General features: G+C 39.9%; 2 protein-coding genes and 1 long non-coding RNA gene across 6 annotated transcripts in view; 1 reads left to right on the top strand and 2 right to left on the bottom strand.

Annotated features, from left to right (window-relative positions):
• The window catches only part of NUDT9 (nudix hydrolase 9), a 37326-nt gene extending 30893 nt beyond the window's left edge, over window positions 1–6433 (top strand). For both annotated transcript variants that reach the window (XM_055435168.2, XM_055435167.2), the window contains one exon: window positions 589–6433. In XM_055435168.2, the coding sequence (XP_055291143.2) occupies window positions 589–764 (176 nt within the window). In that variant the 3' untranslated portion in view covers window positions 765–6433. The remainder of the gene's footprint in view (window positions 1–588) is intronic.
• Window positions 6434–8088: 1655 nt separating this feature from the next.
• LOC129562148 (uncharacterized) lies at window positions 8089–13392 on the bottom strand. Of its 3 annotated transcripts, XR_008687124.1 has the most exons (6): window positions 13334–13370; window positions 12945–12974; window positions 12238–12308; window positions 10440–10472; window positions 10272–10349; window positions 8089–8135 (listed from the first exon to the last, which is right to left on the bottom strand). It is a non-coding gene; the product is annotated as an uncharacterized LOC129562148 (long non-coding RNA). The 3 variants fall into 3 exon arrangements; XR_016037473.1 differs by lacking the exon at window positions 8089–8135 and having other exon boundaries at window positions 9795–10349; XR_016037474.1 differs by lacking the exons at window positions 8089–8135; window positions 12945–12974 and having other exon boundaries at window positions 9795–10349; window positions 13334–13392.
• A 2415-nt stretch (window positions 13393–15807) lies between these two features.
• The window catches only part of SPARCL1 (SPARC like 1), a 49581-nt gene continuing 37556 nt past the window's right edge, over window positions 15808–27832 (bottom strand). Inside the window, exons 8-11 of the mRNA XM_088836473.1 lie at window positions 26417–26553; window positions 24175–24323; window positions 22921–23069; window positions 15808–16254 (exon numbers count right to left, since the gene is read on the bottom strand). Coding sequence (XP_088692599.1) covers window positions 16226–16254; window positions 22921–23069; window positions 24175–24323; window positions 26417–26553 — 464 coding nt within the window. The 3' untranslated portion in view covers window positions 15808–16225. The remainder of the gene's footprint in view (window positions 16255–22920; window positions 23070–24174; window positions 24324–26416; window positions 26554–27832) is intronic.

The raw sequence follows: 27832 nt of genomic DNA on the forward strand, positions 1-27832 counted from the left end.
GCAAAGAACTGACTCATTGGAAAAGACCCTGATGCTGGGAAAGATTGAAGGCAGGAGGAGAAAGGGACGACAGAGGATGAGATGGTTGGATGGAGTTGCTGATTCAATGGACATGAGTTTGAGCAAGCTCTGGGAGACGGTGAAGGACAGGGAAGCCTGGCATGCTGCATTCCGTGGGGTCATAAAGAGTTGAACATGACTGGGTGATTGAGTTGAACTGAGAAAGAGCAAGAGAGAGAAAAGCTTTGTTGTTTTTTTTTTTGGCTGCACTCTGTGGCATGTGGGATCTAGTTGCCTGACCAGGGGACTGAGCCCACACCCTCTGCATTGAAAGTGCAGATTCTTCACCACTGAACCTCTAGGCAAGTCTGAGAAAAGCTTTCTTATTGGTACCTTTACCTGAAATTTAGAAACTTGGTTAAAATTTGGGCATTTGGGAAATTTGGAATATTCTCATTTTTAATTCAGTCTGCCACTTAAAATGATGATTTAAAATTATTTTGAGTAAGAATACTTGAAGGTACAGGATTATGCAGAAACAGAAGTGACTAAATTACATTTTCTTGATGTTTTTTCTTTGGTAATCAGGTGAAATAATGGATAACCTTACCTTAGAAGCTGGAGATGATGCTGGAAAGGTGAAATGGATGGATATCAGTGATAAACTCAAGCTTTATGCTAGTCACGCTCAGTTCATCAAACTTGTGGCAGAGAAACGAGATGCACACTGGAGTGAGGACTCTGAGACTGGCTGCTCTGGGTAACAGCTCATAGTCTCCATGTAAGCCGAAAGCCAGGCATGGAGCGTGTACGGAGAAGAAGACAGTATCACAGAACTCATATATAAAAAGGGCAGGGCAGGCCACTTGGAAATTACTTTATTCACTAAATATCAGGCAGTTAGGTTTTGCATCAGAATAAAATTAGCAGGTGTGGTGAAACAACACTGAATTTTCTGCTCTTCTGTCAAAAGCACTGTAAACAGTTATTTTGTATGTATTCTATTTAAGCATGGCTTAAACCAAATTGAAACAACTGATGCTCTTTGAAGAATCAGAATTCAAACAAAGATAAGTGTAGATAAATTTCTGTTCAGCCATAATTTCTGCTTTCTGTGTAATTCTTGTTTGTCAGTTATATTTTTCTCCATTGACTATTGAGGTATGAAGGATATTCCCTACCATATCAAGCATCTCTCAGGAGTGCCGATCACCATTGCCTAATCTGATTTATCTTTAAATTATTTGGTTCACACTTTGCTTTATATGATCTTGTTGAAGCTGGTTTCAAAAACAGAAATCTTTTTTATTCTTGACTTTAGAGTTGTAAGTTATATGAGGAAATTTCAGTCACTCTTTTAGTCAAAAGAGATCAAGATCGATGAACAAGAGATCATGTCTTCGTTTCCAAAAATTTTGAATTACAAAAATGTGTCCAGAAAACTAGTAATTTAAATTTATATATGCATTCCACTCTGCTGTAACTGTGGGAATGGCTATCCACTCTAGTATTCTGGCCTAGAGAATTGCAAGGACTGTATAGTCCGTAGGGTCGCGAAAGAGTTGGACATGACTGAGCGACGTTCACTTTCACTGCTGTATGTGCCATAAACGAATTAAAATAAGTGAAATGAGACAGAGACAGAGGAGGTCTTGGGAGTTAAAGTGTCCTTTGTTAGGAAGGGATTGTTAAGGACTGACTGAAGTTTTTGAGACTCACTGTTGACGTTGTCATTCCTTGAGGGAAGGGAAGAGTTGGTGTTCCAGGTATTCTTGGAAGCAGGGAAGAGGAAGGAAAATAACACTGCCTTGTCTCAGTGGACTTACCACTTTCTGGCCTATATATCCATTGGGAAAGTCCCATAGTACTAACACCTATCGACCTGAGGTAGGGACTGTCATAATTCCATCCTCATTCCTGTAGGTCATTTGAAGAAAAGGTGGTTTAGGGAATAGAGGCATGGTGGTTTTCTTCAGATATTTGATAAAGGTATTAGGCTAGAGAACAAAATGGCTTAAGATAAATTAACAAAAGTTTTGTTTTTTTCTCCCTTATTTAGTGTCAAAGCTCTTGGTGGTAAACTTCAACTGAACCGACAGGAGGCTTTTTTCCCCTCTGTTTTGCTGAGAAACATTAGAATGTTGGATTTCAGGTTGTTGCCTCAAACCCCTCTGAAAGAGTTATAAGGTTTATGTTCAGTATTAGTTTTCTAAAATCCATAAAATCCTGGTCCTTGGGTGTGTGATACGGGACTTGTGCTTGACAAGGATGTGCTTCACTGAGTGGAGAGTAGGATGGCCTTGACCCAGCGTGAAGGAGTTTGATTCTGCTTTCACTGTTTGGCAGGGAGAAACTTCTTCTTACTGACACTGAGTAGGATTTTCTAAAACAAGCTGTTCACAAAAGCTCTTGAGAAAGCTTGAGTACTTGCCTGAAGAATGACACTTACTTATGTTTTAATAGTTTTGATGCATCTAAACTGACATTAGTAAAGATTTTAGGTTGTATTAAAAATTGTCTTTAAAGAATAACTAAAGCACATGATCCATAGGTAAATTTTTTGTCACATTTTATAGTTTTCATTGGAACATTTACAAAGTACACAAAACGATAAAACTACTATACACTGTAGATAGGGTAGAAGTAGATAATCTTCTCACTGTAAGTATCCAGCACCATCTATAATAGAGAAAAAACAGATTAAAATTTTAGTTTAAGACATTTCTGGAGGAATATCTGCTCCTATAATAGGTGATATTGCCTTCACATTTGCCCTTCTTATATTTTAGATATAAGGAACATTTTTGTTTTTTAGAGACATTTAGTAAATAAATAGTGTGGCTACCATTTCTTGAATATCTATGTTATAACTCTGAATCCGCACAAGAATCCTGTGAAGTTAGGTAGTATTATTCCAACTTCACAGATGAAAATGAAATTTAGAAAGGTTGCCCCAAGGTTTATTCAGTAAGCAACAGAGCTGGGTTTTGCAAGGTCCCAGAAACAATCTCTGTCTTTTGTATTCCTTACTAAGGTTATGAAACTTTTATTATTTCTGACTTTAAGTTTGTAGTTTGGTAGATTCTTTATTACTTAAGCAATACTCATGTTATCCGTAGTACATTTATGGCTTGTTACCTGAAATTGAAGAGCCACATCTGATTTGGCTAGTGTTACTGAACTTGTTGGCATAATCATGGCCCAGAGCCTGTTTATTGATAATATCTTAACCTACGGATGAGTGCTTGCACACAGTGTTTGTCTTGGTAGCAGGTGTTCTTAAGACTTTAAAGCATTTCAGACACAAATAGAAGTAAGATACTAAATCTGCTGAAGAGGGCACTTAAAATTTCTAACCACTTTCAGAGGCTAAATGCTGCTCTGTCGTACAGTATAAGGACTTATGGTGGTTGCTGTTATTTTCTAAAATATTTGTGAAGTTTTAATAAATATATTGATTTTAAAGTACATCATTTGAAGAAGCACTTGTAATTTATTTGGTCTTGTTTACATCTACTTTAATCATATTATTAACATCAGTATGGGCACAATCTGAGGCTATTAAACTCTTAGGATACAAGTATTTAAAATATATAATAATGCTTAAAAGATACTTGGAGGGACTTCCTTTGTGGTCCAGTGGCTAAAACTCCATGCTCACAGCACAGGGGGCCTGGGTTTGATCCCTGGTCAGGAAACTAGATTCCACATGCTGCAACTAAAAAAGCACCCTGCAAGCCACAACGAAGACTAAAATTTCAAAGTTCCAGCCACAACTAAGACCTGATGCAGTCAAATAAGTAAATTAATAAAAACGATATTTGGAGATTTTACTCACCATGTAACTTCTGATAGTAGTGAGAGAATTATTTCTGCCAAAATAAACAATACAGATTATAGTTACTAGGTATTTTTGCCGTCATTTTTTTTCTTGCCTCCTCCCATGTCTCCCAATATTATGTTTATTTAACATTGATGGATTAGTATTGGTACAGTCATGTATGTTGGGAGATAGAAAATAATGTGGTTCTTTTATACCTAAATGCTGATAAATTGAACTATTAAGTGTCTTTTCTGCAACATAGAGCTTAATTCCTCTCACTTCATCCTTAGTGGCCTGATAAGACCATTTGAAGTGGTAAGAAACACAGAATAAGTACTTTGGGGCAATGAAACTTTGTCAGAAGGAAAACTTGGGTGAAATCCATTTTCTTTCTCAAAATTCAGATTGAGAATATTTTGATTCATCAGTTTCTCTTGAGATAAGTTAAAGTAAATGCATCTTGTATATAATCTTCAGTTAGTCAGTTCAGTTGCTCAGTTGTGTCTGACTCTTTGTGACCCCATGGACTGCAGCACGCCAGGCCTCCCTGTCCATCACCAACTCCTGAAGTTTACTCAAACTTATATCCATCGAGTTGGTGATGGCATCCAACCATCTCATCCTCTGTCGTCCCCTTCTCCTCCTGCCTTCAATCTTTCCCAGCATCAAGGTCTTTTCCATTGAGTCAGTTCTTCGCATCAGGTGGCCAAAGTATTGGAGTTTCAGCTTCAGCATCAGTCCTTCCAGTGAATATTCAGGACTAATCTTTAGGATGGACTGGTTGGATCTCCTTGCTGTCCAAGAGACTCTCAAGAGTCTTCTCCAACACCACAGTTCAAAAACATCAATTTTAATTTTATTTGACATGAATTCAGATATTTAAAAGGAATATACCTTTTGGGTCTCTTTCTCTTATATATATTTTAAATGAAAGCAAACTTGGGTGAGAATCAGAGTAGAAGTCTCAAGGTTTGTAGACTTTCCATCAAGAGTGCTGATGCTTTTGTGTTAAGGAGATTTGTTGCCTTGCCTGGAGATGAGAGCATTTCTAGATTTGGTAGTTTCAGAGTGGGCTTTTCTCACTGTTAACTATGAATTGTCCATAAGACAAAAATAAGCTTGAGGTAAAATTTACTGTGTGAAATTTCTTAACCTAATTTGTGTAAGCTGAAATTTTGTCAAATGCTATGGGCATTATGAAAAGAATACCTTTTTAGACCTGCTGAAATTCTGATCTAAAGATCTTGGAGGAAAATGAGTTTATAACTCATGAGTTTTACCTTAGGTAGATTGCTTGGGTTCCATTCTGCCATAAATTTTTATTGTTCAGAATTATTCTTACCTTTTCTGAGATTAAATGTCACTTGCTTTTATCAGTATAACCATAGCAAAAAAGTCTTACCCAAAGAAGCCCTAAAAAAAATTATTGAGATAGCTTCAGCCCATTAAGTAGATTTGTAGTTTATAGTAGCTTAAAAATGAATACTTACCCCAAGTTGGTTCAAGATAGAAATGATTAACTGTGAAAGAAAAAAATATCAAGTATCAGTGAAAACAATGGTTTTACCTTTTAGCTTATTTTAAACTAGTATGTATATAAGCTAAAATATTTTCTACATGAAAATCTTTGTTTTTGCTGAAAAATTAATTCCATTTTGCTGCTTATGTTTTATTTACATGATATAAGATTTTAAAATGAATATGCAATATTTAGATTTGAACTCCCTTAATTCATAGAACTGTTTTTTTGTAACTGCCTTGTAATGATATTCACTATATCTGAAATACAGAAAATTGATGTGAATGGTTGAGAAACTGGCTGTATATACTTACATACAAGTGCTATCTTTCTTAAATTATGTGTGGAATTCCCTGTGTGAACGAAACTTGAACCAGAATTTTAGGACAGCTATGATTTTGCTTCAGGGATTTGCTTATGCAAGCAGTTTCACTGGTTAAGTATTACTTTGTAGCTTTCATGTGGTCCTGTTTTAAGAGACTGGCAGCTTGCTTGAGGAATTGACCACTGTGTCAAAAAGGCAAATGCCTCTGTTTACAGTGCTGTCCATCCCAACATATATGCAAGAATGTGTAAGCTAAACACTGATCTGCTTATTAGGCAAGAACAATCCCCTTAAATAAAGTTCAGAAAAATAAAGTATAGGTATTACCAAATCAGATTTCGTAATTTTTGAATAAGTCATGTGTGAGGAGTCAGTATTTTCACTGGAAGAGACTTTGGAGGTAAATCAATACATCTACCCAAGGTCACACAGCCAATTTAAAGATGAGCTTAGACTCTAGACTTATTAACCACAGGCCAATGCTCTTTTAGCCATGTTTTGATGTGAAGGTGAACTTGGCGATTTTGGAATCATCAATAATTAATTATTGACAGTAGTTTCCCCAAACATTTTTAGAATATGTATTCATATATATATGTCTATATATAAATTCTAACATGATTAGGAGTATGCTGGAACTTTTATGATTTACAATTGGAAATGGACTATCATAATGCTTAGAGTGGATTGTAGAAAGAGCACTAATTAAAACTTGGCTTGCACTCTTACTTAGTTTGACCTTAAAGTTTTTGGAACACTTAAATATTCCTCAAGATGATTGCCTTTAAATAATCTGTATAGACAACTCCTGAAAAGTTTTATCCCAGGCACACAATGATTTAGGCCTGACTTTGTGCCATTTTTATGAAATACTGTAGGTCTCTAATTCTAAGATGCTATCAACTATAAAGTATACCATTTAGTTAATGATGCATCTTAAAGAAAAAGATATCCCAGGTTAAATACATCTGTTGTGAGATGTATCTAGATTTCAGAAAATGTTTGTGTGCAAAGTATGTGGGAAATGAAATTTTTTAGTCTTCTCTTTTTTAACTCCCAAGTGATTTCCCCGTGTTTTCATAAACTGAGATTCAAAATAACTATATCAATATAGGGCCTCATTAAAAAGTTGAACTTTGTGCAGTTCAGTAAAAAATTACCTATTGGGACTTAAATTTAATTATATTATGCATTTATACAAATGTTTCATTAGTGAAGAAATAGTCAAGTGTATTTCATCTCTCCTAAAGTAGTTTCTTCTGTAACTCTTAGATCTTTTGACTCTTCACCTTCATCCTCCTCAATGATAGAACAGGTTGTTTTGTCAGTTTATAGTTTGGAGGAGATGAATAAGTGAATGTAGAGCTGTTTGCATGCATTGAGATAGTTTTCTGGCTTTGATTTAACAACTGTGCTTTATTTCATTTCCAAATGAACTGGATTAATAAAGACAGTAATTTGTATCATGAACTGGCTCATCTTAAATGTAATGTGTTGTTGTAGGTGTTGAATGTAGTATTTTTATAAACTTTATAGATTAACAGGGCAGTATTTACCGCTATGAGATCATTAAGTGTGAGGACCTAGAATAAAAAAGATACAATCAAATAATCAAGAAGTTATAATTCAGCATTTTATCTTTTGTATGTTATATATTTTATAATAACTGGATTAATGAAAACATGCTTTTTGGAATTCTTAGCATATATAAAATTACATCAGTAAGATTGACATTCACTGATATTTTAAGGTTTCCCCTCCTCCCCACGCTATGGTACCCACCCAGCCTTCACACCTGCTATCTCTGGAAACATATAGTCCAAATTTTTTATTCTGTTGTTGTTGTTGTTGACTGCAAATGTAGCTGGGATTTCTTGGAAAGATGATGAAACTTACGCTTACAAGGTTGGAAAAAAGATTATATTTGGGAATATTTTTTTTTTCTTTTTTGGGGCAAGACTCACAGCTTGCAGAATCTTAGTTCCTTGACCAGGAATGGAACCTGGGCCCATCAATGAAAGTGCCAAGTCCTAACCACTGGACACCAGGAAATTCCCAACAACTTCACAACTTTAATAAAATAATTTCCTATTATTGTAATAGAAGTATCATTAGAAGTTTGGAATTAATATGCTGTGTTATACACTTTTTTGGTTTGTGACTTTGTCATTCTGTGTAATTTTTCCTCATCCAATAAAGTCTTGTCAAAAGTAAAATTTACATAATCCTTTTATACCATAACCATAACCTTAAATCTAGTTCAAAGGCTTCACTAATGGTTCCTGCTAATGGTCCCCAAGGATAATGAGAACCATTATTTTTGGTATCAACTTCCTTTCCAAATGAATCTCAAGAGTTTACAAGTTTTTTGTTTTTGTACTCATTTAAATACTTTCTTAAAGGAAAATTTTAAGTATAATTACCTGATTTGGATTAATAGGAAATGGAAAAGGAAGAGGAATTGGAATCTATAAAAAAAGGGGGAGGGGAAATGAGTTGTGAATAAAACAAAGTAGAACATTTTGTTTTAGCTTTTTTTCCTCATGTGTTCATTGATTACTCGTCCGTTCATCCACCCACCCAGTATTTATTGAGCAATTAATTATATGCTCTCATGGAGCCCACCTTCTAGTTGGTGGAAATTAGACTCTAGAGTGAACTTCAAGTCATATTTCTCTTTTAAAAAGGATGCTTATTTTGCTTAATTAGTCAAACCTAAAGCCCAGAAACCTGCCTTATGCGTTGATAGTTATGGTAGGCCATCTTTGCCTGATTTTTAATACTGTTCTGCCATCTGGTGGAAGGAAGAGCAACTGTTTCAAATACTAGTAATTCTTTTTATTGCCACATGTGTGTGCTAAGTCGCTGCTGTCAGTGTCCAACTCTTTGCAATCCTATATACTGTAGCCCATCAGGCTCCCTCTGTGCATGGAATTCTCTGGGCAAGAATTACACATAGATTTACATAATTTTAAGCATATGATTTTAGTAGCAATTAATAAACTCAAATTATAAACCAAGACCCCAGGGTTTTGCATCAATTTAAAACAAATCTTACTGGATTTCAGCCAAAAAAAAAAAAAAGAACCAGTGTGCCTGACTGGAAACAAAATAAATAGCAGTTAGTTATAAATGCAAGAACTTATAAATTTAGTGTCTTAAGAGCCCATTGCATGCAGGCTAAGTCCTTATGCTTCAGTTGTGTCTGACTCTTTGCAACGCTATGGACTGTAGCCTACCAGGCTCCTTTGTCCGTGGAATTCTCCAGGCAAGAATATGGGATTGGGTTGCCATCCTCCAGGGGATCTTCCTGACCCAGGGATTGAACCTGCATCTCTTAGGTCTCCTGCATTGGCAGGCAGGTTCTTTACCACGAGTGCCTCTTGGGACGCCTAAGAGTCCATTAGGTCATGTGAAAACATTAAAGGGAAAGAATGTTCCACTGAGGACAGTCACTTTAGTGACAGTTTACAAAAGCCTACTTAAAGCTGAGAAACAGTTTGAAATATAAGCAAAGGGAAGGTGTTTCGTTATATTTAAATATGAAAAAAAATATATGCAAAGTTGTGTTTCTACTTTAAAAGTATTTAGATGATAGACAAGTTAAACAAGATGCTATTTTAAAATGTGTATAAACTTTTCAAAACAGCATTGCCCAGCTGTTGTTTATTTTACATGTCCCAGCCTGTGTGTAGCCGCATTGCACTGGTTGTTCCCTGAGTTGCCATGTCCTCAGCACTGACTGTTGCCTGTGCCTGGAGTGTGTCACTCACTTCTCATAACCTGGCTTGGCTGCCTCTCCTCTGTGAATGAACTCTGACACACGGCCTAAGTCAGTTGGTTTTGTATTGGCATCTGGAAGCATTTAGCAAATTACTGGTTTGGCCAAAAAGTTCATTGGGGTTTTTCCATTAAGATGTTGCAGAAAAACCTGAGCAAAGTTTTTTGACTAGCTCAATGCATTTTTTTTTTCATTTATGAATCTCTTTTCTTTATCAGTTTGAGAGCTTACTCATATTTTTTGTCTTTCTAGCGATACTATAGACCACTTTATCTGGCAGACAGTAAATATTAGCCAAATGAATCCTGTCTGTCCCAATAAAGGTGTCTGTTATGTAGTTAGCGTTGTTCTGGCCTTTATTAAACAAGATGTTGTGAGAATTCAGATATTAAGAGATTGAAGAGGGTACAAGAAGAGCAAAATAATTATATTGTTTGACCTGTGAGAAAACGTTAGGGGTCAGGGGGGGAACTTTTTAGAGAAGGCGACAAGGTGATTTAAAAGAAACAACAGGTAATATAGACAAATGTTAGCATTCCCTTCCTGATAGTAACTAAGCTCATCATAGTCGAGGTAATTCAGTATAAACACGTCTTTGATCGCAAGTGTAGGGAGAAATTGGAAGAAGTCACTGAAGCCCTGGAGGAGTACTTGCTCCCCTGGTCACACTCTGCAAGCTGTGCAGGGAGGGAAGTCTGAATAGCTGCTGCCTGGTGGTTTCTTAATGCCTTTTTTGCCTGTGTCCAAATCTGGAAAATGTTATAACCGTCATCCGACTAATAACCATTTTTCGTAACTTGAGATTCCCCAAACCCAGGCTTACCAGGGGCAGTTGTACAGGTGGGGGAAATGGGATCTGAGGGAAAAATGGTGCTCCTTGGGGTGGGTAAAAGTTAAATCTCTATAACAAGAGACATGATGTCAGTCATTTCAAACATTTAAAAACTTAAAATGATGAACATATCATTTGAAAATATAACCAGAAGTTTACCTGAGCACTGGAACTTCCTCCAGATTGTTCAAGCTTGTGAAAAAACAACATCAACAAGGTAAAACAGCATGTGGCGATGCGTTATTCATTACAAAGAGATCTGGTTCTAAATGAGAACGGGCCACAAGCCACTAACAAGCATTATATTCATCAGCGATGTATCTTCCTCTGGAATAAAAAGCAGTTGAGTCTAATGTGCAAGGTGTTCTATTTAAAATGGATAACCAACAAGAGGCTACTGTGTTGCACAGGGGACTGTGCTCAGTGTCATGTGGCAGCCTGGATGGGAGGGAAATTTTGGTAGAATGGATATATGTATGCATGTATGTAGGTATGACTAAATCGCTTTGCTGTCTACCTGAAACTATCATAACATTGTTAATCATCTATACTCCAGTATAAAATAAAAAGTCTAAAGGAAAAAAAAGCAGTTGAGTCTAATAGAGAAAGGTTGAATTAATTTTGTCCAGTAATTTAGACATTATACTTTTTACCTTTAAACTTATTTCCAAAGAATATTCTTCTGTACATTGCATACGGTTAGTTACATATCACATACCTCTTTATCTGCAAATCAACAGTGTTCTCAGTTTAATTCTCAGCACTTAGAAGTTCAAAGTAGAGAGAGTATGGAAACGTAAACTTAAATTTGGTATCCCCAAATAAAATTTTGAAAGCTGCCTCACTTCTCTGAGAGCCCCTTTGTTACAAAATGTGCCAGGAGCCGGTGTTCCTGCCTACTATGAATAGCCGTGCTCAGTCAGCTCAGTCCTGTCTGACGCTTTGTGGGCTGTAACCCGCCAGGCTTCTCTGTGCATGAACTTCTCCAGGCAAGAATACTGGAGTGGGTTGCCATTTCCTCCTGCAGGTGATCTTCCCAACCCAGGGTTCGAACCCACGTCTCTTGTGTCTCCTGCATTGGCAGGCAGGTTCTTTACCACTAGTGCCACCTGGGAAGCCCTCCTGCTTCCTAGGTGCCCTACATGTCCAGATAATAATAAACACAGCTTAAACTCATAGATCTCATGCGTATAGATGAGGAAGCATGTCTATAGTCCACATGAACCGAATTGGGGTGAGGATACTGTAAATGAAACAATTTTAACTGCCTAATTAAGCCTCGGAGAAGGCAATGGCAACCCACTCCAGTACTCTTGCCTGGAAAATCCCATGGACGGAAGTGCCCAGACTTAGGTCAGTGTGGAATACTTGCTCTATACTGCAGAGTTTATTTGAGAGCTTCCTATGTTTCGGTTAGGACTCGTAAGTGCATTGATGCATTTTTAGCATCCTTGCACAGCTCTGAGGTAGTTCTTATAACTCATGATACAGTCTAGGAAGCCATGGGTTATTTCCTTGCTCAAGGTCGTACAGCTTGCAGAACTTCCCTGGTGGTCTGGTGGCTAAGACTTTGTGCCCCTAATGTGGGGGACCCGGGTTCGATCCCTGGTCTGGGAACTAGATCCCATATCTTGCAACTAAGAGTTCTCATGCTTCAACTGAAATATTCCACATGCCACAATGAAATCAAAGATCCTGTGTGCCACAACTAAGACCAACCAAATACACACACACACACACACACATATTTTAAAAGGTCATGTGGCTTGCAAATAGCACGGAGAGCTGGGATTTGCACTGGGAAGACCCTTGGACTGAAGAAGAGTGGTACATTCCTGGTTCTACAATTTTCCTGGGGTCCACTTTCCGCTTCCATGAAATGAAAAGATGCAGGAAGTGCTTTCTAGGTACTGTCTCTAGGACAGAAACGGAATGGAAAATTGAGGGCAGTACTCACAGGGATGGGCAAAGCAGTGGCCATAATCAAAAGGCAAGCCAGGAGAAGACATTTCATTCTGAAGGAGGAGTCTGGAATTGAAGGGTTAGGAGATCATTTTTTTAGTTTTTTCCCAAGTCCTATGCCTATTATTAGTAGACTGTTTAGTCAGAGGTGTTGAAATAGTGATGAGACAATTCTGCCCCTAGATCCAGGTTTTGTAAGCCTACGTCAGTGCTTTAAAAATGGTGTTTAGACAAGACATGCATTCTCTGGTTCATAATGTCACTTACTCTTACCAACTCTTCCTTGTAATCTCACGGTTCAACCTGTACTGCTTGGTCTATGAAGTGATTCAAATTTGTGATCTCTTCCCACAAATCAAACAGCAGTGTCATAGCTTGCTTATTATTGGAGATATAGTACCACTGGCTCAAGTGAGATTTCTTATGGATACAAATAAAGTATACAAATAAATCCACCTTGAGCTTCTACCCCCATGAGATTTACCAGGTCTTCACATGGTATGGCTGCTATTACTGACAATTATAATTTCTCAAGAAGAAAATGATACAGGAAAAGTCTTGAAAGGCATTTTGGATTGGTAGAGAAAAGGCACATTATGAATAAATTCAATAAAGCAAGTCAATGTGGTCTTTACTGGCCAGCAGTTTCTGAAAGTAAACCTTTTTATGATCTTAAATCACATTTAATTCAGATTAACTTACCTTAGGAGTTTCAAACCAAATCACTCTACTCTGGAATTGAATTGTGGAAGCAAAATCAGTTTCATCATATTCCTATTAAGACTTATCCCCAGCACCTGAAGCAAGTTATATCTCTTGATATGCAAGTCACTCTTCAACTATTTTACCACATATGTACTTGAAACAACTGAGATTTATCTCTGTGCTATTTCACTCTACCCGAGTTTAGGCAGCTCATCTCCCTTTCCCCTTTTCATATTTCTTCTTTGTATTTTTCTTCCTTCTGCATTCAAACCCTTGACTTTTTTTCTTCCTTTGAAAAGTGGACCTATTCATTAAATTATCCAACACAATAACTTTTACCAAGTGGAATAGAATCAGTCCAAAGTATACTGTGTCTTTTCAATTACCTTCACTTCAAATGGTCCTTGGGCAACAAATTCAGAGAGCGGTGTGATCTAGAATCTCTATGCCCATCTCATATTTAAGCCATATTGCTAATGCCTTTGTGGTCATGGGTAATATGAGTCACAGAATTTGAAGCTAAATTGAATAATTGGTTCTACATTAGGAACACCAATGTCTAAAGAATTTAAATTACACAGAGGTAGGCTTAAAGACTGATTACTGAGAAATAACTTAATCTCCTTGGCTGGGATTAATGTCTTTATCACAAACAACTCACAATCAAAAATTGTGATTATTAAGGATATTAAAGTGCTTTTACAATATATCATCCAAGGCAGTTATCCATGTGGGAGCCTTAACTAAAAATATTTTAAAGTTCTAAAACTATTATTAAATAATATTTTTATTTCAAAATGAAAATTATTTTCAAATAAAACATTTTTAGTGAATATTTAGGTAGTGTCCTTAGCATTAAAATCACTTTCATTATTTAAAAACATTTAAAATACTTAAAACATTAAAAATAGTAAATCAGGTCTTTTAATTTTACTATTCTGAACAAACGTGCAATAAGAAACTTGGTTTCTAATTAGTTAGGACCTTCCATGATATTTCTGTGTATGCATGCATAAATAACATTTTGAATTTTGGGATAATTTCTAAATATATTTCTGTAGTTGAAAGAAATTATAAACAATGCTTAATTAAATTTTTAAAATGTATTTTTAATTGAAGAATAATTACAATATTGTTGGCTTCTGCCATGCATCAACATGAATCAGCCGTAGGTATACATATGCCCCCTCCCTCTTGAACCTCCCTCCCACCTCCCACCCCATCCCACCTGTCTAGGTTGTCAGAGCCCCAGTTTGAGTTCCCTGAGTCATACAGCAGATTCCCACTGGCTAGCTTAATTAGATTTTGATTAATTACAGTGAACTTAATTATTTAGACATGACCTGGTGTGATGTGGTCTGATTAAGAACAAGTGAGTCATTGAACTAAGAAAAGAGATAACAAGTACAATTCTGATGAAAAAACAAACTTTTCCACAAATATCCTTCAGATAAAACTCCTGGGGAATATTCTTTCAGTGACTATTACAAAAAGTCTAAATAACAACACATTTTTGATTATTTGAAAAAGACAATTGCATTGACATATTCCATTTCAGATGGGAAATGTGGGGAATTCCCTGTGGTCCAGTGGTTAGGACTCTGCACTTCTGCTGCAGGAGGCATGAGTTCAATTCCTATTCAGGGAACTAAGATCCCAAATGTCAAGTTGCGTGGCCAGAAAGAAAAAAAAAAAAGATAGGAAAATATGTGAAAGATATTTTATATTTTAAAAAATATGGTAAATAGATATTTAACTGAGTGACAGTTTTTTTTTTTTTATTGCCTTGTTTCAATCCTTGTTAAACTTTATTTTGGTATCTTCTTTGTACAAGCTGACTTTTACTGTATTAATAGTTACCAACGAAGAGCTCAAATAAAGATACCTGTTTTCTCTTAGGATACATTGTCCTGCTATCAAATGATACTAGTACTACTGTTCATCTCTGACTCCACTGGACATCAAGACACCCCAGGGCTCTTCACTGTCTGTTGTCTTTACAGTCTCTTTATTTTGAGGACATGAACTGTGTAGAGATTTTGCTGGGCCTCCCTTTTATCAGACACACACCAGCACAGAAGCTAAAATTAGTCGTATCAAGCAGTGTATAATCACCCTTATTTTAAACTGAATTTGGTGAAGAGTGCTTGGCTTTAGTTATTTTCTGTTTAAACTTAAATTATGACAAAAAACATTGATGAGCAGCTACCATTTCACAACCGAATATTTGTTTGCCATAGGAAAAATCCCCCTCAACCACACTCACACTTTTTCTTTTTGTCTTTTATTTATTTATAATTGGAGGGGAATTGCTTTACTATATTGTGTTGGTTTCTACCATGCATCAACGTGAATCCACCAGAGGTATACATATGTCCCTTCTCTTGAACCTCCCTCCCACTTCCCACTTCCCACCCCACCCCACCGCTAGAGGTTGTCTCAGAGCACCAGATATGAGTTCCCTGTGTTACACAGCAAATTCCCACTGGCTGTCTAATTTTACACCCTGTAATGCATATGTTTCAATGCTACTCTCTCAATTTGCCCCGCCCTCTCCTTCCCCCAGTGTGTTTACAAGTCTGTTCTCTTATGTCTGCATCTCCATTGCCATTAGAGTCATTTATGATGAGGTGGATGAACCTCAAGCCTATTAGAGTGAAGGAAATCATAAAGAGAAAACAAACTTTGTCTATTAACGCATTCATATAGAATCTAGAAAAATGGTACTGATGAACTTATTCTCACTTTTTTTTAAAGTAGTAGGTTCTAGAAAGTGTTATTTGATATGAAATATGAGCTCTGGGTTGGTTATCACGTATAATTATTTAAGTAAATGACTGTAAATAAACTTGACTAAGCATTGGATTTATATGGATTTTTATTAGGATATTAAGATAATTGACAATAACACACACCAGTGACAAAGAGACTTATTTCACTTTTTTGAAGTGCACGTGATACTAGTGACAAAATGAATGCATTTTTTTACCTTTATAATCTTTAAGTATATTATAAATGGATGCAGAGAGTAATGAGTTAAACTCCTGTTCACAGTGTACAGTATTTTACATATATTGACTCTTTAGTTTTAAAGTTTTATTTCCAAAGCTAATAGTAAATGCCTGGTGCCTATACTGTTATCAAGCAGTTACTCTCATTGTCTTCTCAGACATGCAAGCATTTTGCTAAATATAAATCTACAAGTATCACACTGAATATACTTCGGAAGTGGTCAGAACAAAGGAGGCTGGGTATTTTGAGTTCTTTCAAATCTTCATTCAAAACAGGAGATTTTCATCTATGTCTTCTGTAAAAAACAAACACAAAACATACTTTTAGAAAGCAGTCAGAGCAGTAGCATAAACCAGGTTAGAACTAGGGCATCAGAGAAGCCATGAATAAGGCAGTACGACAGTGGTTCTTCAGTCCTGGAAAGGTGTCAACATCACCCATGAAACTTGAAAAAATACATATCCTCGGGCCTAACTCCTGGCCTCCTGAATCAGCATCCCCAGGGGTGGACCAATGACATGTATACATTTAGGAGAGCTCTGCCGCTACTTGTGACTTCCTTGGTGGTTCAGTAGTAAAGAATCTACCTGTAATGCGGGAGACACAGGATGCATGTGTTCGATCCCTGGGTCAGGAAGATCCCCTGGAGATGGAAATGGTAACCCACTCCAGTATTCTTGCCTGGAGAATCCCATGGACAGAGGAGCCTGGCGGACTACAGTGCATGGGGTTGCGAAGAATTGGACAGGACAATGCAACTGAGCATAGTTCTGATGTAGGGTGAGAACCGCTGATAGAGGAGGTTGAGGGGAAGCCCAGCCAAGAACTGCCAGATAGTAAGTCTCCTACATACGAAGCTTCAAGTTGCGAACTTTCAAAGATGTGAACATGCATTCTTAAGTCCAGTCATGTAAATTCATTCATGTCTGGTATACAGTATCACATGCATGCATCCTCTACAATTAGCTATGCTTTTGTGTACTTTACTGTACAGAGTACAGTAATACAGTATCTTTATTTCAAACCCAGGATGTCTAGAAGCACACAAAGAGTAGCTGTACGTAGCTGATTGTATTAGATGGGTACCTAGGCACATGTTGTTGGACTTAACGAACCAATTGAACATGCTCTGGGAACGGAACTCATTCGTATGTAGAGGACCTACTGGACTAATCTATAAGGGTTGCTGAGATATAACTCAAATAAATAGAAGTATACATGAGTTTGGGCAAGCTCTGGGAGTTGGTGATTGCCAGGGAGGCCTGGCATGCTGCAGTCCATGGCGTCACCAAGAGTTGGACATGACTGAGTGACTGAACTGAACTGAGTGCCAATTATATCAAATTTCCAAACAAGTAATTGTAAAAGAACTTGTTGCCACACTTATGGAAGAAAACAGCATCCTCTGGGGGATGGAAGACTCCTTAGTAGGGTGGCTCATTCTTCATTCTTGAACAGACCGTAAAGTGGACTAATCTGAGGCATACTTCCCCATCTGGAACACCAGGTAGTCTCCCTGCCTGTCAGTCTTCATCTTGCCCCAGAGAGAGGAAGATTACAGACTTCTGGTGTATTTCTCTTGAGCACTGGCTTCATTTGTAAAGTAGGGATAATAGTCTGCTTACTCATAAATTTACTTATATTTGCATTCATACTTTTTGTCTTCTTTCTGTTCAGATGAGAAATGTTCCTCCTATTGTGTTGTTTAGTCACTCAGTCGTGTCCGACTCTTTGCGACCCCATGGACTGCAGCACACCAGGCCTCCCTGTCCATCACCAACTCCCAGAACTTGATGAAATTCATGTCCATTGAGTTGGTGATGCTTTCTAACCATCTCATCCTCTGCCACCCCCTTCTCCTTCTGCCTTCAATCTTTCCCAGCATCAGGGTCTTTTCCAATGAGTCATCAGGTAGCCAAAGTACTGGAGCTTCAGCACCTGTCCTTCCAATGAATATTCGGAGTTGATTTCCTTTAGGATTGACTGGTTTGCTCTCCTTGCTGTCCAAGGGACTCTCAAGAATCCTCTCTAGCACCTTGCTTCTCTAGTTTGAAAGCATCAATTCTTTGGCACCCAGCCCTCCTGTTGACTTGGAGACTAATCCTCTGCCTGTGTTCAGGGTCTCTTCATCCCTATTTTCCTCTTTTTTCTTATATCCTCAGTCTTTCCTTTCCTTTTCTTTCCTTTTTTAACCAGGCCCTTCCCATTAATGTCGCATATCCAGCCTTGAGAACAGTGCCTGGCACTGTGCAGACTGCCAGTGAAGATCTGTTGAAGGAATGAGTGAATGAGAGAACGGATGAGAGCTCAAGCCTCTTTTGTCCTCGGAAGTGCTTCCCTCGGCTCTGCATCCCTCTCTAGCTCACTCCTGCCTTCAAACCTCCTCTCTTTAGCCTTTGTCATCACCTCTTTCTTACTGTGTCTGGCTTTCATCTTGACCATTTCACAAAAACCGCGCTTCCAAGGCTACTGAGGGCATCCTTATTTCTACATCCATGGGAAATTCTGACTCTACTTGATGTCTCAGCAGCATGTAGCACTGTGGTCTCTCCCTCCTCTTAAAACACCTCCAGAGATGTGGCCCTCTCCTCTTTTCCTTTTCCTTTCAGGAGCCTCTTTATTCTCCTTCACGAACCCCTTCCTCCTCTGTCCATTGTCTGGATGTTGCTCCTTGGTACTCAATGCAAGACCCTTTCCCATGTAACTTGGCACCTTTTCCTGAGGGCATTGATTTCCTTCCCTGGTATCAGTTATTTTCTGTATGCTTGCAATCCCCAAGTACGTATTTCAGCTCCCCAACTCCGTCTTGAAAAGCAGACCCATATATTCAACTATCAACTGTACACTGTCACCCAAGGACTTAAAAACACAATGTGTTCCAAATGGGATTTAACATTTTCCCCAAGCCAACTTCTGTTCTTGTGTTTGCTGTTTCAGTGGAAAGTACCTCTCCTTAGTCTGCCCGGCCCGAGCCAGGAACCTGGGCACTGTAGGCCTCTGCCTCTCAGTCTTTCAACTGCCGGCTTCCCGCCTCCATGTGTTTCCTATCAAACATTGTGTTATTATTTCTACATACTATACATCTTGAATATGTTTATATTCTCAACTATATCTTGAATATGTCGATATTTTAAAATATATTCAAGGGGACTTCTCTGGCAATCCAGCGGTTAAGACTCTGTGCTTCCAACACAGGGGCCGCGGGTTTGATCCCTGGTAGGGGAACTAAGATCCCACATACTGCATGGCCAGGCCAAGAAAATGTACAAATAAATAAAAAATAAAATGAATATAGTTGAAATATGTTTGCTTGTCTTTTTCCCCCACTACAGCTGCCCTAATTCAAGTTCTCATCAGTTCTTGCCTGGATTTACCACAAGGGTTCTCTGGCTTATCCACAATGTAACCAGAAGAATCCTTCTTAAATACAAATCCAGTGAAATCACTGCCCTGTTTAAAGCACTTTGGTGATCCTCCAGTACTCTGAGGATAACATCTTTAACTGGCTTAGTAGGACCTGCATGATGTGACTTGTTTCCCCTATTAGTCTTACTTGGAAGGTTTTCCTAAAGATTCACATGGATATATGTCAGTCCATGGTATGTCATAGGTATTCAATAAATAAGACTCCTCACCTCTGCATTGAATCCCATTTTACACACAAGGAAGAGACTTACTGAGGTTAAGTGGCATGCCCTAATCTGCAGAACTCGTTAATGACAGAGCTGGAATATTTCAGCACATCTAGTTCAGAGCAAAGGAAGTTAAAATTCAGGACAACACTGGCTAAAATGTATTTTGCCCTGTGGATTTCTCAGTCCTAAGGGAGTAAAGGGTATGCCTTCAAATAGCCCTTTTTTTTCCCCTAGCTGCATCCCAAATCGGTACTTGTTTATATGTTCCGACTGAATATTTAATATCTGCTTTATTGGCTTACTCTGTGATAAATCTTTCCTTTCTTCTAAATAATCATGGCCAAACCACAGTGAACAAACAAGATCATTAGGGGCTTTGCGAGTGGCTGAACTTGAAGCTCTTCCTACTTCTCCCAGACAATCAGCCAGCACAAGGGGGCCCACATGCTGAAGAGCTGCCAGAAGTTTCAAAACAGACAGTGAAGGGCAACTGGGTTCCTGAAATGCCTCTGTTTAAATTTGCCTTTGGATCACGCCCTTAAAATCATGCGCCGTGTGAGGAGGGCATGCATAAATATGTCCTGTCTCAGCTAAATTTTTCTCTTGATTCTGGTGGAGAGGAGGGGGCGGGGCAGCTTGGGTACATTTTGTCTTTTTAACATCGGAGTTGGAAAACACTGTGCTGACTCGATGGACATGAGTTTGAGTGAACTCTGGGAGTTGGTAATGGACAGGGAGGCCTGGCGTGCTGTGATTCATGGGGTCACAAAGAGTTGGACACAACTGAGCGACTGAACTGAACTGAACTGAACCCTTTTTAGGGATGTATGTGAGTATGTAAAATAGATGTTAGATATCTGTGAAAGTGAAAGTGAAGTCACTCAGTAGTGTCTGACTCTTCGTGACCCCATGGACTGTAGCCTACCAGGCTCCTCTGTCCATGGAGTTTTCCAGGCAAGAATACTGGAGTGAGTTGCCATTTCCTTCTCCAGGGGATCTTCCCGACCCAGGGATCGAACCCAGGTCTCCCTCATTGCTGGTTGATGCTTTACCTTCTGAGCCACACAGATAACACATATTCTGTGTTTATAGAAGAGATGTTAGAAAGGAAATTGGCATTATTTGCTTGAGTCTGGTTCTTAACTTCCTGTTAATTTCCTGTTGATGCTAATAGGGTGCAAATAGTATGTGGTCACCAGTCTCCGTGAGGCCCCAGTGATCCCCATCTCCTGCGATCTCCTCCCACACTGTGGCCGGGTTCGACTGTGTGACAAACAGAATATGGCAGAAAAATGTCACTCCTGAGATTAGTCCTAAAAGACACTGCGGCTTCCTTCTTGGACTCTCTCTCTCTCCTTCCATCTCTCTCTGATCACGTGCTCTGGAGGAAACCAGATACCATGTTATGAGCAGCACTGTGGAAAGGACCACGTGGTGAGGAACTGAAGGCTCCTGCCAGCAGCCACGTGAATGAGCTTAGAGCAGATCCTAAAGCGTGGATCCTCAGCGTGGCCCCTACCAGGGATTCCTGATCCTCAGAAACTGTGAGAGAGATTTTAAACTTTTAACCTTTAGGGCAATTCGTTGTGCAGAAATAGACAGCTAACACGCAGAGTGAGGTGCTTCTCCATTGTTTGCTCATTACAATTGTGCTTATGTTACCAGGCTTCTCCAGTGGCTCAGACAGTAAAGAATCTGCCTGCAATGCAAGAGACCCGGGTGCAATCCCTGCATCGGGAAGATCCCCTGGAGAAGGGCATGGCGACCCACTCCGGTATTCCTGCCTGGAAAATCCCATGGACAGAGGAGCCTGGCAGGCTACAGTCCATCTGTTCTCAGAGTCAGACGTGACTGAGCAACTAAGCTTTCACTTTCAGATGCTTATTCATTCTTGGCTCGCTACAGCTGTGTTTATTTCATAGAATAACATTGTAGAGAAATGCTCATCTGTTTATGCATAAATGACTAAATCCTCATATTCCAATTCTTTCTTTCCAATGTCAAGACATCACACATGTGCATGAAGAATATTTTTAAAGTGAAGGTCCCACAGATTCCCTCTTGGGGAAACTCTGACCTTTGATGAACTTACTTTTCTTTTTGGTTGTGTATTCATCCTACATGTATGTATGTTATGAACATATGGATCAGACCCCTGCTTTAGAGATTTGTTGTTCATTGTTGATTTATATTCTGCAAGCAGATTTGGTTGCTCATTTATTTTTACTGTTTTCCCTATCTTGATTATTAAAAACATGGTTGCTCAAAAAAATTGACTGTAACTTAGGAAAAGAAAAGGAAGTAGATTAAGACATAATCTAGCAAAATAAATGTCTAAATTTAAATTCCTCCACTGCAGGAGGAATTCCTTTGGGAGTAAAGGAGTTATATCTGGGTATTACTGGTGAAAATCTTTTGTGTTGGTAATAAATTCTAAGATTCTTCTGGCATCTCCGATTTTCAGAATCAAGCTTGCTGTTTTACCCTTCACATTGTTGTTCAGTCACTAAGTTTTGTCCACCTCTGTGATCCCATGGACTACAGCACATCAGGCTTCCTTGTCCTTCACTATCTCCTGGAGTTTGCTCAAACTGATGTCCATTGAGTTGGTGATGCCATCCAACCATCTCATCCTCTGTCACCCCCTTCACCCTCAATCTTTCCCAGCATCAAGGTATTTTCCAATGAGTTAGCTCTTTGCATCAGGTGGCCAAAGTATTGGAGTTTCAGTTTCGCATACAATTTTTAAAGTTTGGCCCAATATTCAAATTAAGGAAGGCTATAAAATCCTTCCTTGCTCAGAAGGGTAGCCTTCTGAGATTTGGCTCAGCTCTCGGAGTTCACATCACTCTCTTAGGCTTAACCGATTTCTGAGACCTCAGTGCCTTTGTCTCTTAAATATTCACCCTTGCTACCCTTTAGAACAGGTGGCTCAGTGGTAAAAAAAAATTCACCTGCCAGTGCAGGAGATGCAGGAGACCTGGATTCAATCCTTGGGTCTGAAAGATCTCCTGGAGAAGGGAATGGCAACTCACTGCAGCATTCTTGCCTGGAAAATCCCATGGACAGAGGAGCCTGGCAGGCTACAATCCAGGGGTTCACAAAGAGTCAGACATGCCTGAGTGACTGAGCACAATGGTACACCCTTTGGAACAGAGATTAAGAAATGACCTTGCAGTGACAGCAATTCTACCGGGGACACTGCCACCTTGTGGCTTCTAGGTTGCAGGCTAATACAGCAAGCAGGACCTCTCTGGGAACTGCAGGGCTTAGGGCTTGTCTGGGGGAAGACAACACCCCTCTCCCTGGGCTGATGATCAGTTTACCTTCTTTAATTTCGAAGCAGTGGCCCCACTCTTGCAGGGTGATGTGCTTATCCTTGTTGGGGTCACACTCTTCAAAGAAGCGCGTTATGCAGTGTTCCATGGGCACAAGAGATGCTCGCAAAGGCGCAAGCTCAGAGTGGGTCAGGACCCTGCGACGAGATAAATGGCAGCCAGTTAACTGAGTAATTGATGTATGAAAAGGGGACTCTTCAGATCACCAAGGGCATTTTTCTTTCACAAGGTTGCCAAGGATGGCAAATACATAGTACTTTCATGAAAAGCTACAAATGAAATAAACTATTTATGGGTAAGATGCAGCTTTTTGAGTGTCAATGCATACGGTTTCCTTCTTCACTAGGAACTGTCCTCCTTCCACCCTAAATTTATCGGGATGCACCCCAAGAATCATGTTTATGCAACCTAGTTCTTACCACCGGCCTACCCGATTGTAGGCATTTGACTCAAGTGGGGTCTGTCAGAGTATCTTGGAAATTTAGGATCAAGAGTGAGAAAGAGAGCTTCTCTGTTGGGTCAGTGGTAAGGAGTCAGCCTGTTAGTGCAGAAGACACGTGTTCGATCCCTGATCTGGGAGGATCCTGCGTGCCGGGAAGCAGCTAAGACCGTGCGCCACAGCTATTGAGCCTGTGCTCTAGAGCCTGGGAGCTGCAACTACTGAGCCCACAAGTCCTCAAACCTGTGGTTTGCAACTAGAGAAGCCACTGCAATGAGAAGCCTGTGTACCACTCCTGGAGAGTAACCCCCACTTGCCGCAACTAGAGGAAAGCCCGTACAGCAACAAGACCCAGCACAGCCAAAAATATGAATAAATAAATACTTTTTTAAAAGAAGAATGAGAATGAGTTGGGACTTCCCTGGTGGTCCAGGGGCTAAGACTTCGAGCTCCCAGTGCAGGGGGCGCGGGTTCTGACCAGGGAACTAGATCCCACATGCTGCAACTAAGATTCGGTGCAGCCAAATAAAGAAATATTAAAAAAAAAAATAAGAAAGAGTTGAAAGAGTCTCTGTGGGGGGCTGGACCCTAACAAGTGAACTAGGAAGCAGAGGTGTGGCCATATTCTGTTATTTTCAAAGCAGCTTTGTATGTAGACTCCTAGCCTTATTTATTTGGCATTTCTGTGTTCTCCAATGGAAGTGGGAAGTTTCCTAAATCTGTTTAGAATTCTATTGGTTTAAACAACTAGCCACTACATATCAGGGACATGGCCTAGTGACGGGAAGGTGGACAGTTTTTACCTGTCCCGAGGATGCTGGTCCAGTTCACTGAACTGCCAGTGGACAGGATACACGTACATGTGGTAGTTTTTCTTAAAGTCTCTCAAGAGAAGGTCAATGGAATGGTCCCCAGCCAAGAGTCTCTTTTCATCCAGGTAAATTTTCTTGACCTTCGGAAGGGAGAGGATCATCAGAGAATCAGACAAGTGTAATGGAATTACCATTTAATAAACTTTACTTGAAGAGTCATTCTAACAATAACAGAGGAAAACAAACCCAGAATGTTATTTGAGAATAAATTACACGCCTTCTAACTAATCAACACTACAGCCTTTCTACATAGAATAATAGCTAACAGTGAAAAATCCTGCAGTTTTCGAAGAAATTTAAATCTTTTTTTGATCTTTTAACCAAATAATATCCATCATGTTTCTTAAAACAATGAGAAGGTTTGAATGAAAAGGGCTGAACTGATCTAGGCACTTAGTTGGTGAAAAGTCCTGCTCTTCCCCCTTGGCATGCTCCATTCTTAATCCTCTAAGTCAGTGGTCCCCAGACTTTATGGCATCAGGGACTGGTTTCATGGAAGAAAATTTTTCCATAGACCCAGAGGAGGGAAAGGTTTTGGAATGATCGGTGGCTCTGAGGGTAAAGAGTCTGCCTGCAATGCAGGAGACTTGAGTTCGATCCCTGAGTCAGGAAGATTCTCTGGAGAAGGAAATGGCAACCCACTCAGGTATTCTTGCTTGGGAAATCTCATGGACAGAGGAGCCTGGCAGCCTACAGTCCATAGGGTTGCAAAGAGTTGTACATGATTGAGAGACTAATGCTTTCACTTCACTTTCAAGCACATTACACTTATTGCACACTTTATTTCTAGTATCATTACATCAGCTCCACCTCAGATCATCAGGCGTTAGATTCTGGAGGTTGTGACCCTGGTCTAAGTATTTCCATCCAGTGCCTGCTTCATGTCAGGTTAGTCTTGGTGTGATGCCATGAGGTGTCTCCACTGAATTCCATGTTTTGTATCTAATGTTCCTTACCACAAGCACCACCTGGGAAGCCCCATAATTATATACACATACATGGGCTTCCCAGGTGTCACTAGTGGTAAAGAACCCACCTGCCAGTGTAGGAAATGGTGGAGACAAGGGTTTGATCCCTGGATCAGGAGGATCCCCTGGAGGAGGGCATGGCAACCTACTCCAGTATGCTTGCCTGGAGAATCCTACAGACAGAGGAGCCTGGCGGGCTATGCATGGTCCATGGGGTCACAAAGAGCTGGACATGACTGAAGTGATTTAGCATGCCTGTATATAACTATATATTGTCTCTTTGCCTAGAATATAAGTTCATGAAGCCAGAGATTTTTTGTTTGCTTCACTTCTGTATTGTTCGTGCTAAGTTACTTCAGTAGTGTCCGACTCTTTGAGAGCCCATGGACTGTAGCCCGCCAGGCTCCTCTCTCCATGGGATTCTCCAGGCAAGAATACTGGAGTGGGTTGCTATGCTCTTCTCCAGGGGGTCTTCCTGATCCAGGGATCAAACTCGGGTCTCCTGCACCTCCTGCACTGCAGATAGATTCTTTACCTCTGAGCCTCTGGGGAGTTCCTCTTTGCTGTATTTCCAGAGTGCAAATCAACTCCAGGTACCTGGTATACACTCAAAACTATCAGATGAGAGTTTTCCCCTGGGAACTTCTAGAACCAATATTCTGCCCTTTTTCATCTTAATATAGTACTGACATTGTTAATAATGGATTTATCAGAGGATGAGATGGTTGGTTGGCATCACTGACTCAATGGACATGACTTTGAGTGAACTCTGGGAGTTGGTGATGGAAAGGGAGGCCTGGTGTGCTGCGGTCCATGGGGTCACAAAGAGTCAGACACTACTGAGTGACTGAACTGAACTGATCTTATATCATAAATCTGTGTCTGGTCTATGAGGGTAAGAAAGAGGTTTAGATTTAAATAATATGTCTGGGCCTGAAGATAAGAACACTGAATTGAGGTCAGTAGAGCTTGTTCTGGGTATGAGTTCCAGAGCCCTTGCTAAGTCCCCTGCCCTGAGTGTAGAAATGGGGATGGGGTGGGGTTTGGCCATGTCCCAAACTTTGGGGCATGAACTGCTCTGTTCATCCATATGTATCAACCAGGTGTGGTTTTGCAAAGGAAAGTAAGCCCTCCCCCTACTTCCCTCCTGGTCCATACCTTTTTCCCCGGTAGACAGACAGGGTAGCTGACCGTGGATAACTTACTTTATTTCTTTGCTTCTCATTCAGATATCCAGAGTGTTCAGGGTTAGGTTCATAAAGCTGCACGAGGATATTCTTGAGCCAGTCTCTCATCCTTAGAGGAAACTGGGTCACTTCGAAGTCCGTACAAGCAGGAATAGCTGTTCCGAACGGAAAGTACACTGATTTTAATTTTGAAGTCTTACTCCTGTCCCAGGAAAAATCCTCATAACAGGATGCTTAACACCTTCCGGTGACTGACAGCATCCTCACTGGTCCTCCATCACAACAGTGGTCCTTTGTCCTGCTGCTGAAACACAGTTGCCAGGAGCATTGTAAAGCCATACCAGGTGCCAGCAGCCTTTCAAAGATTTGGTTGATCTGGCGTGGAGCCTAGGAATCCGGATGCTTTAAAAGCTCCGTAAGTAATTGTGACATGCAGCAAGGACTGAGAACCACTGCTCTAGAATCAGAGAGTTGGAATTCAGAGGTGGAGGTCACAAGAGTTATTTATTAGGAGAAAAGAGAAAAAGGCAGAAGTTAGCTAATACTGTGGTAAGTGTGTTAGTCGCTCAGTCGTGCCTGACTCTTTGTGACTCCATGGACTGCAGCCCACCAGGCTCCTCTGTCCATGAGATTTTCCAGGCAAGGATACTGGAGTGGGTTGCCATTTCCTTCTCCAGGGGATCTTCCCAACCCAGGGATCGAACCCGGGTCTCCTGCACCGCAGGCAGATTCTTTACCAAATCTCGACCTAAAGGAACAATTTTTTTTCAGGTTTAACTGACATACCACCCTGTAAGTTTAAGGCGTGTAGCATAATGACTTTACATACATATATATTGTGTAATGGATAGCACAGCAAGTTTGGTTAACATTCATAACCTCATATAGTGACCCCCATTTTTTATTTCCTTCTGATGAGAACTTTCAGGATCTACTCTCTTAGCAACTTTCATATAGACAGCAGTGCTGACCGTTATGTTGTATATCACATCAAACATTTATTTCTCAATCCTGCTAAATGTCCCATACAAGTTGGCAACTGAGCTCTGCTCATCTCAGTCTCTCTGGGGCTTAGGGTGGGGGAGATGCCACCATCTCAACACAAGGTGAAGGGAGCATGGAGAGCCATACACCAGCTCATGTTTTTTTTTTTTTTAGAATTTTTTGGGATGTGGACCATTTTTAAAGTCTTTACTGAATTTGTTGCAATATTACTTCTGTTTTACGTTTTGGTTTTTTGGCCAAGAAGCATGTAGGGTCTTAGTTCCCCAACCAGGGACTGAACCCTCACCCCTTGCACTGGAAGGTGAAGTCTTAACCACTGGACCCCCAGGGAAGTCCCCATATACCAGCTCTTGAACGCTCTGCCCAGAACTCACATGGATGATTTTTGCTCAGATTTCACCGGACAAAGCAACTCATATGGCTGCATCT

This window comes from Moschus berezovskii, chromosome 5 (genome assembly GCF_049115385.1).
Source record: "Moschus berezovskii isolate FMDL1 chromosome 5, NW_MosBer_1.0, whole genome shotgun sequence".
NCBI lineage: Eukaryota > Metazoa > Chordata > Mammalia > Artiodactyla > Moschidae > Moschus > Moschus berezovskii.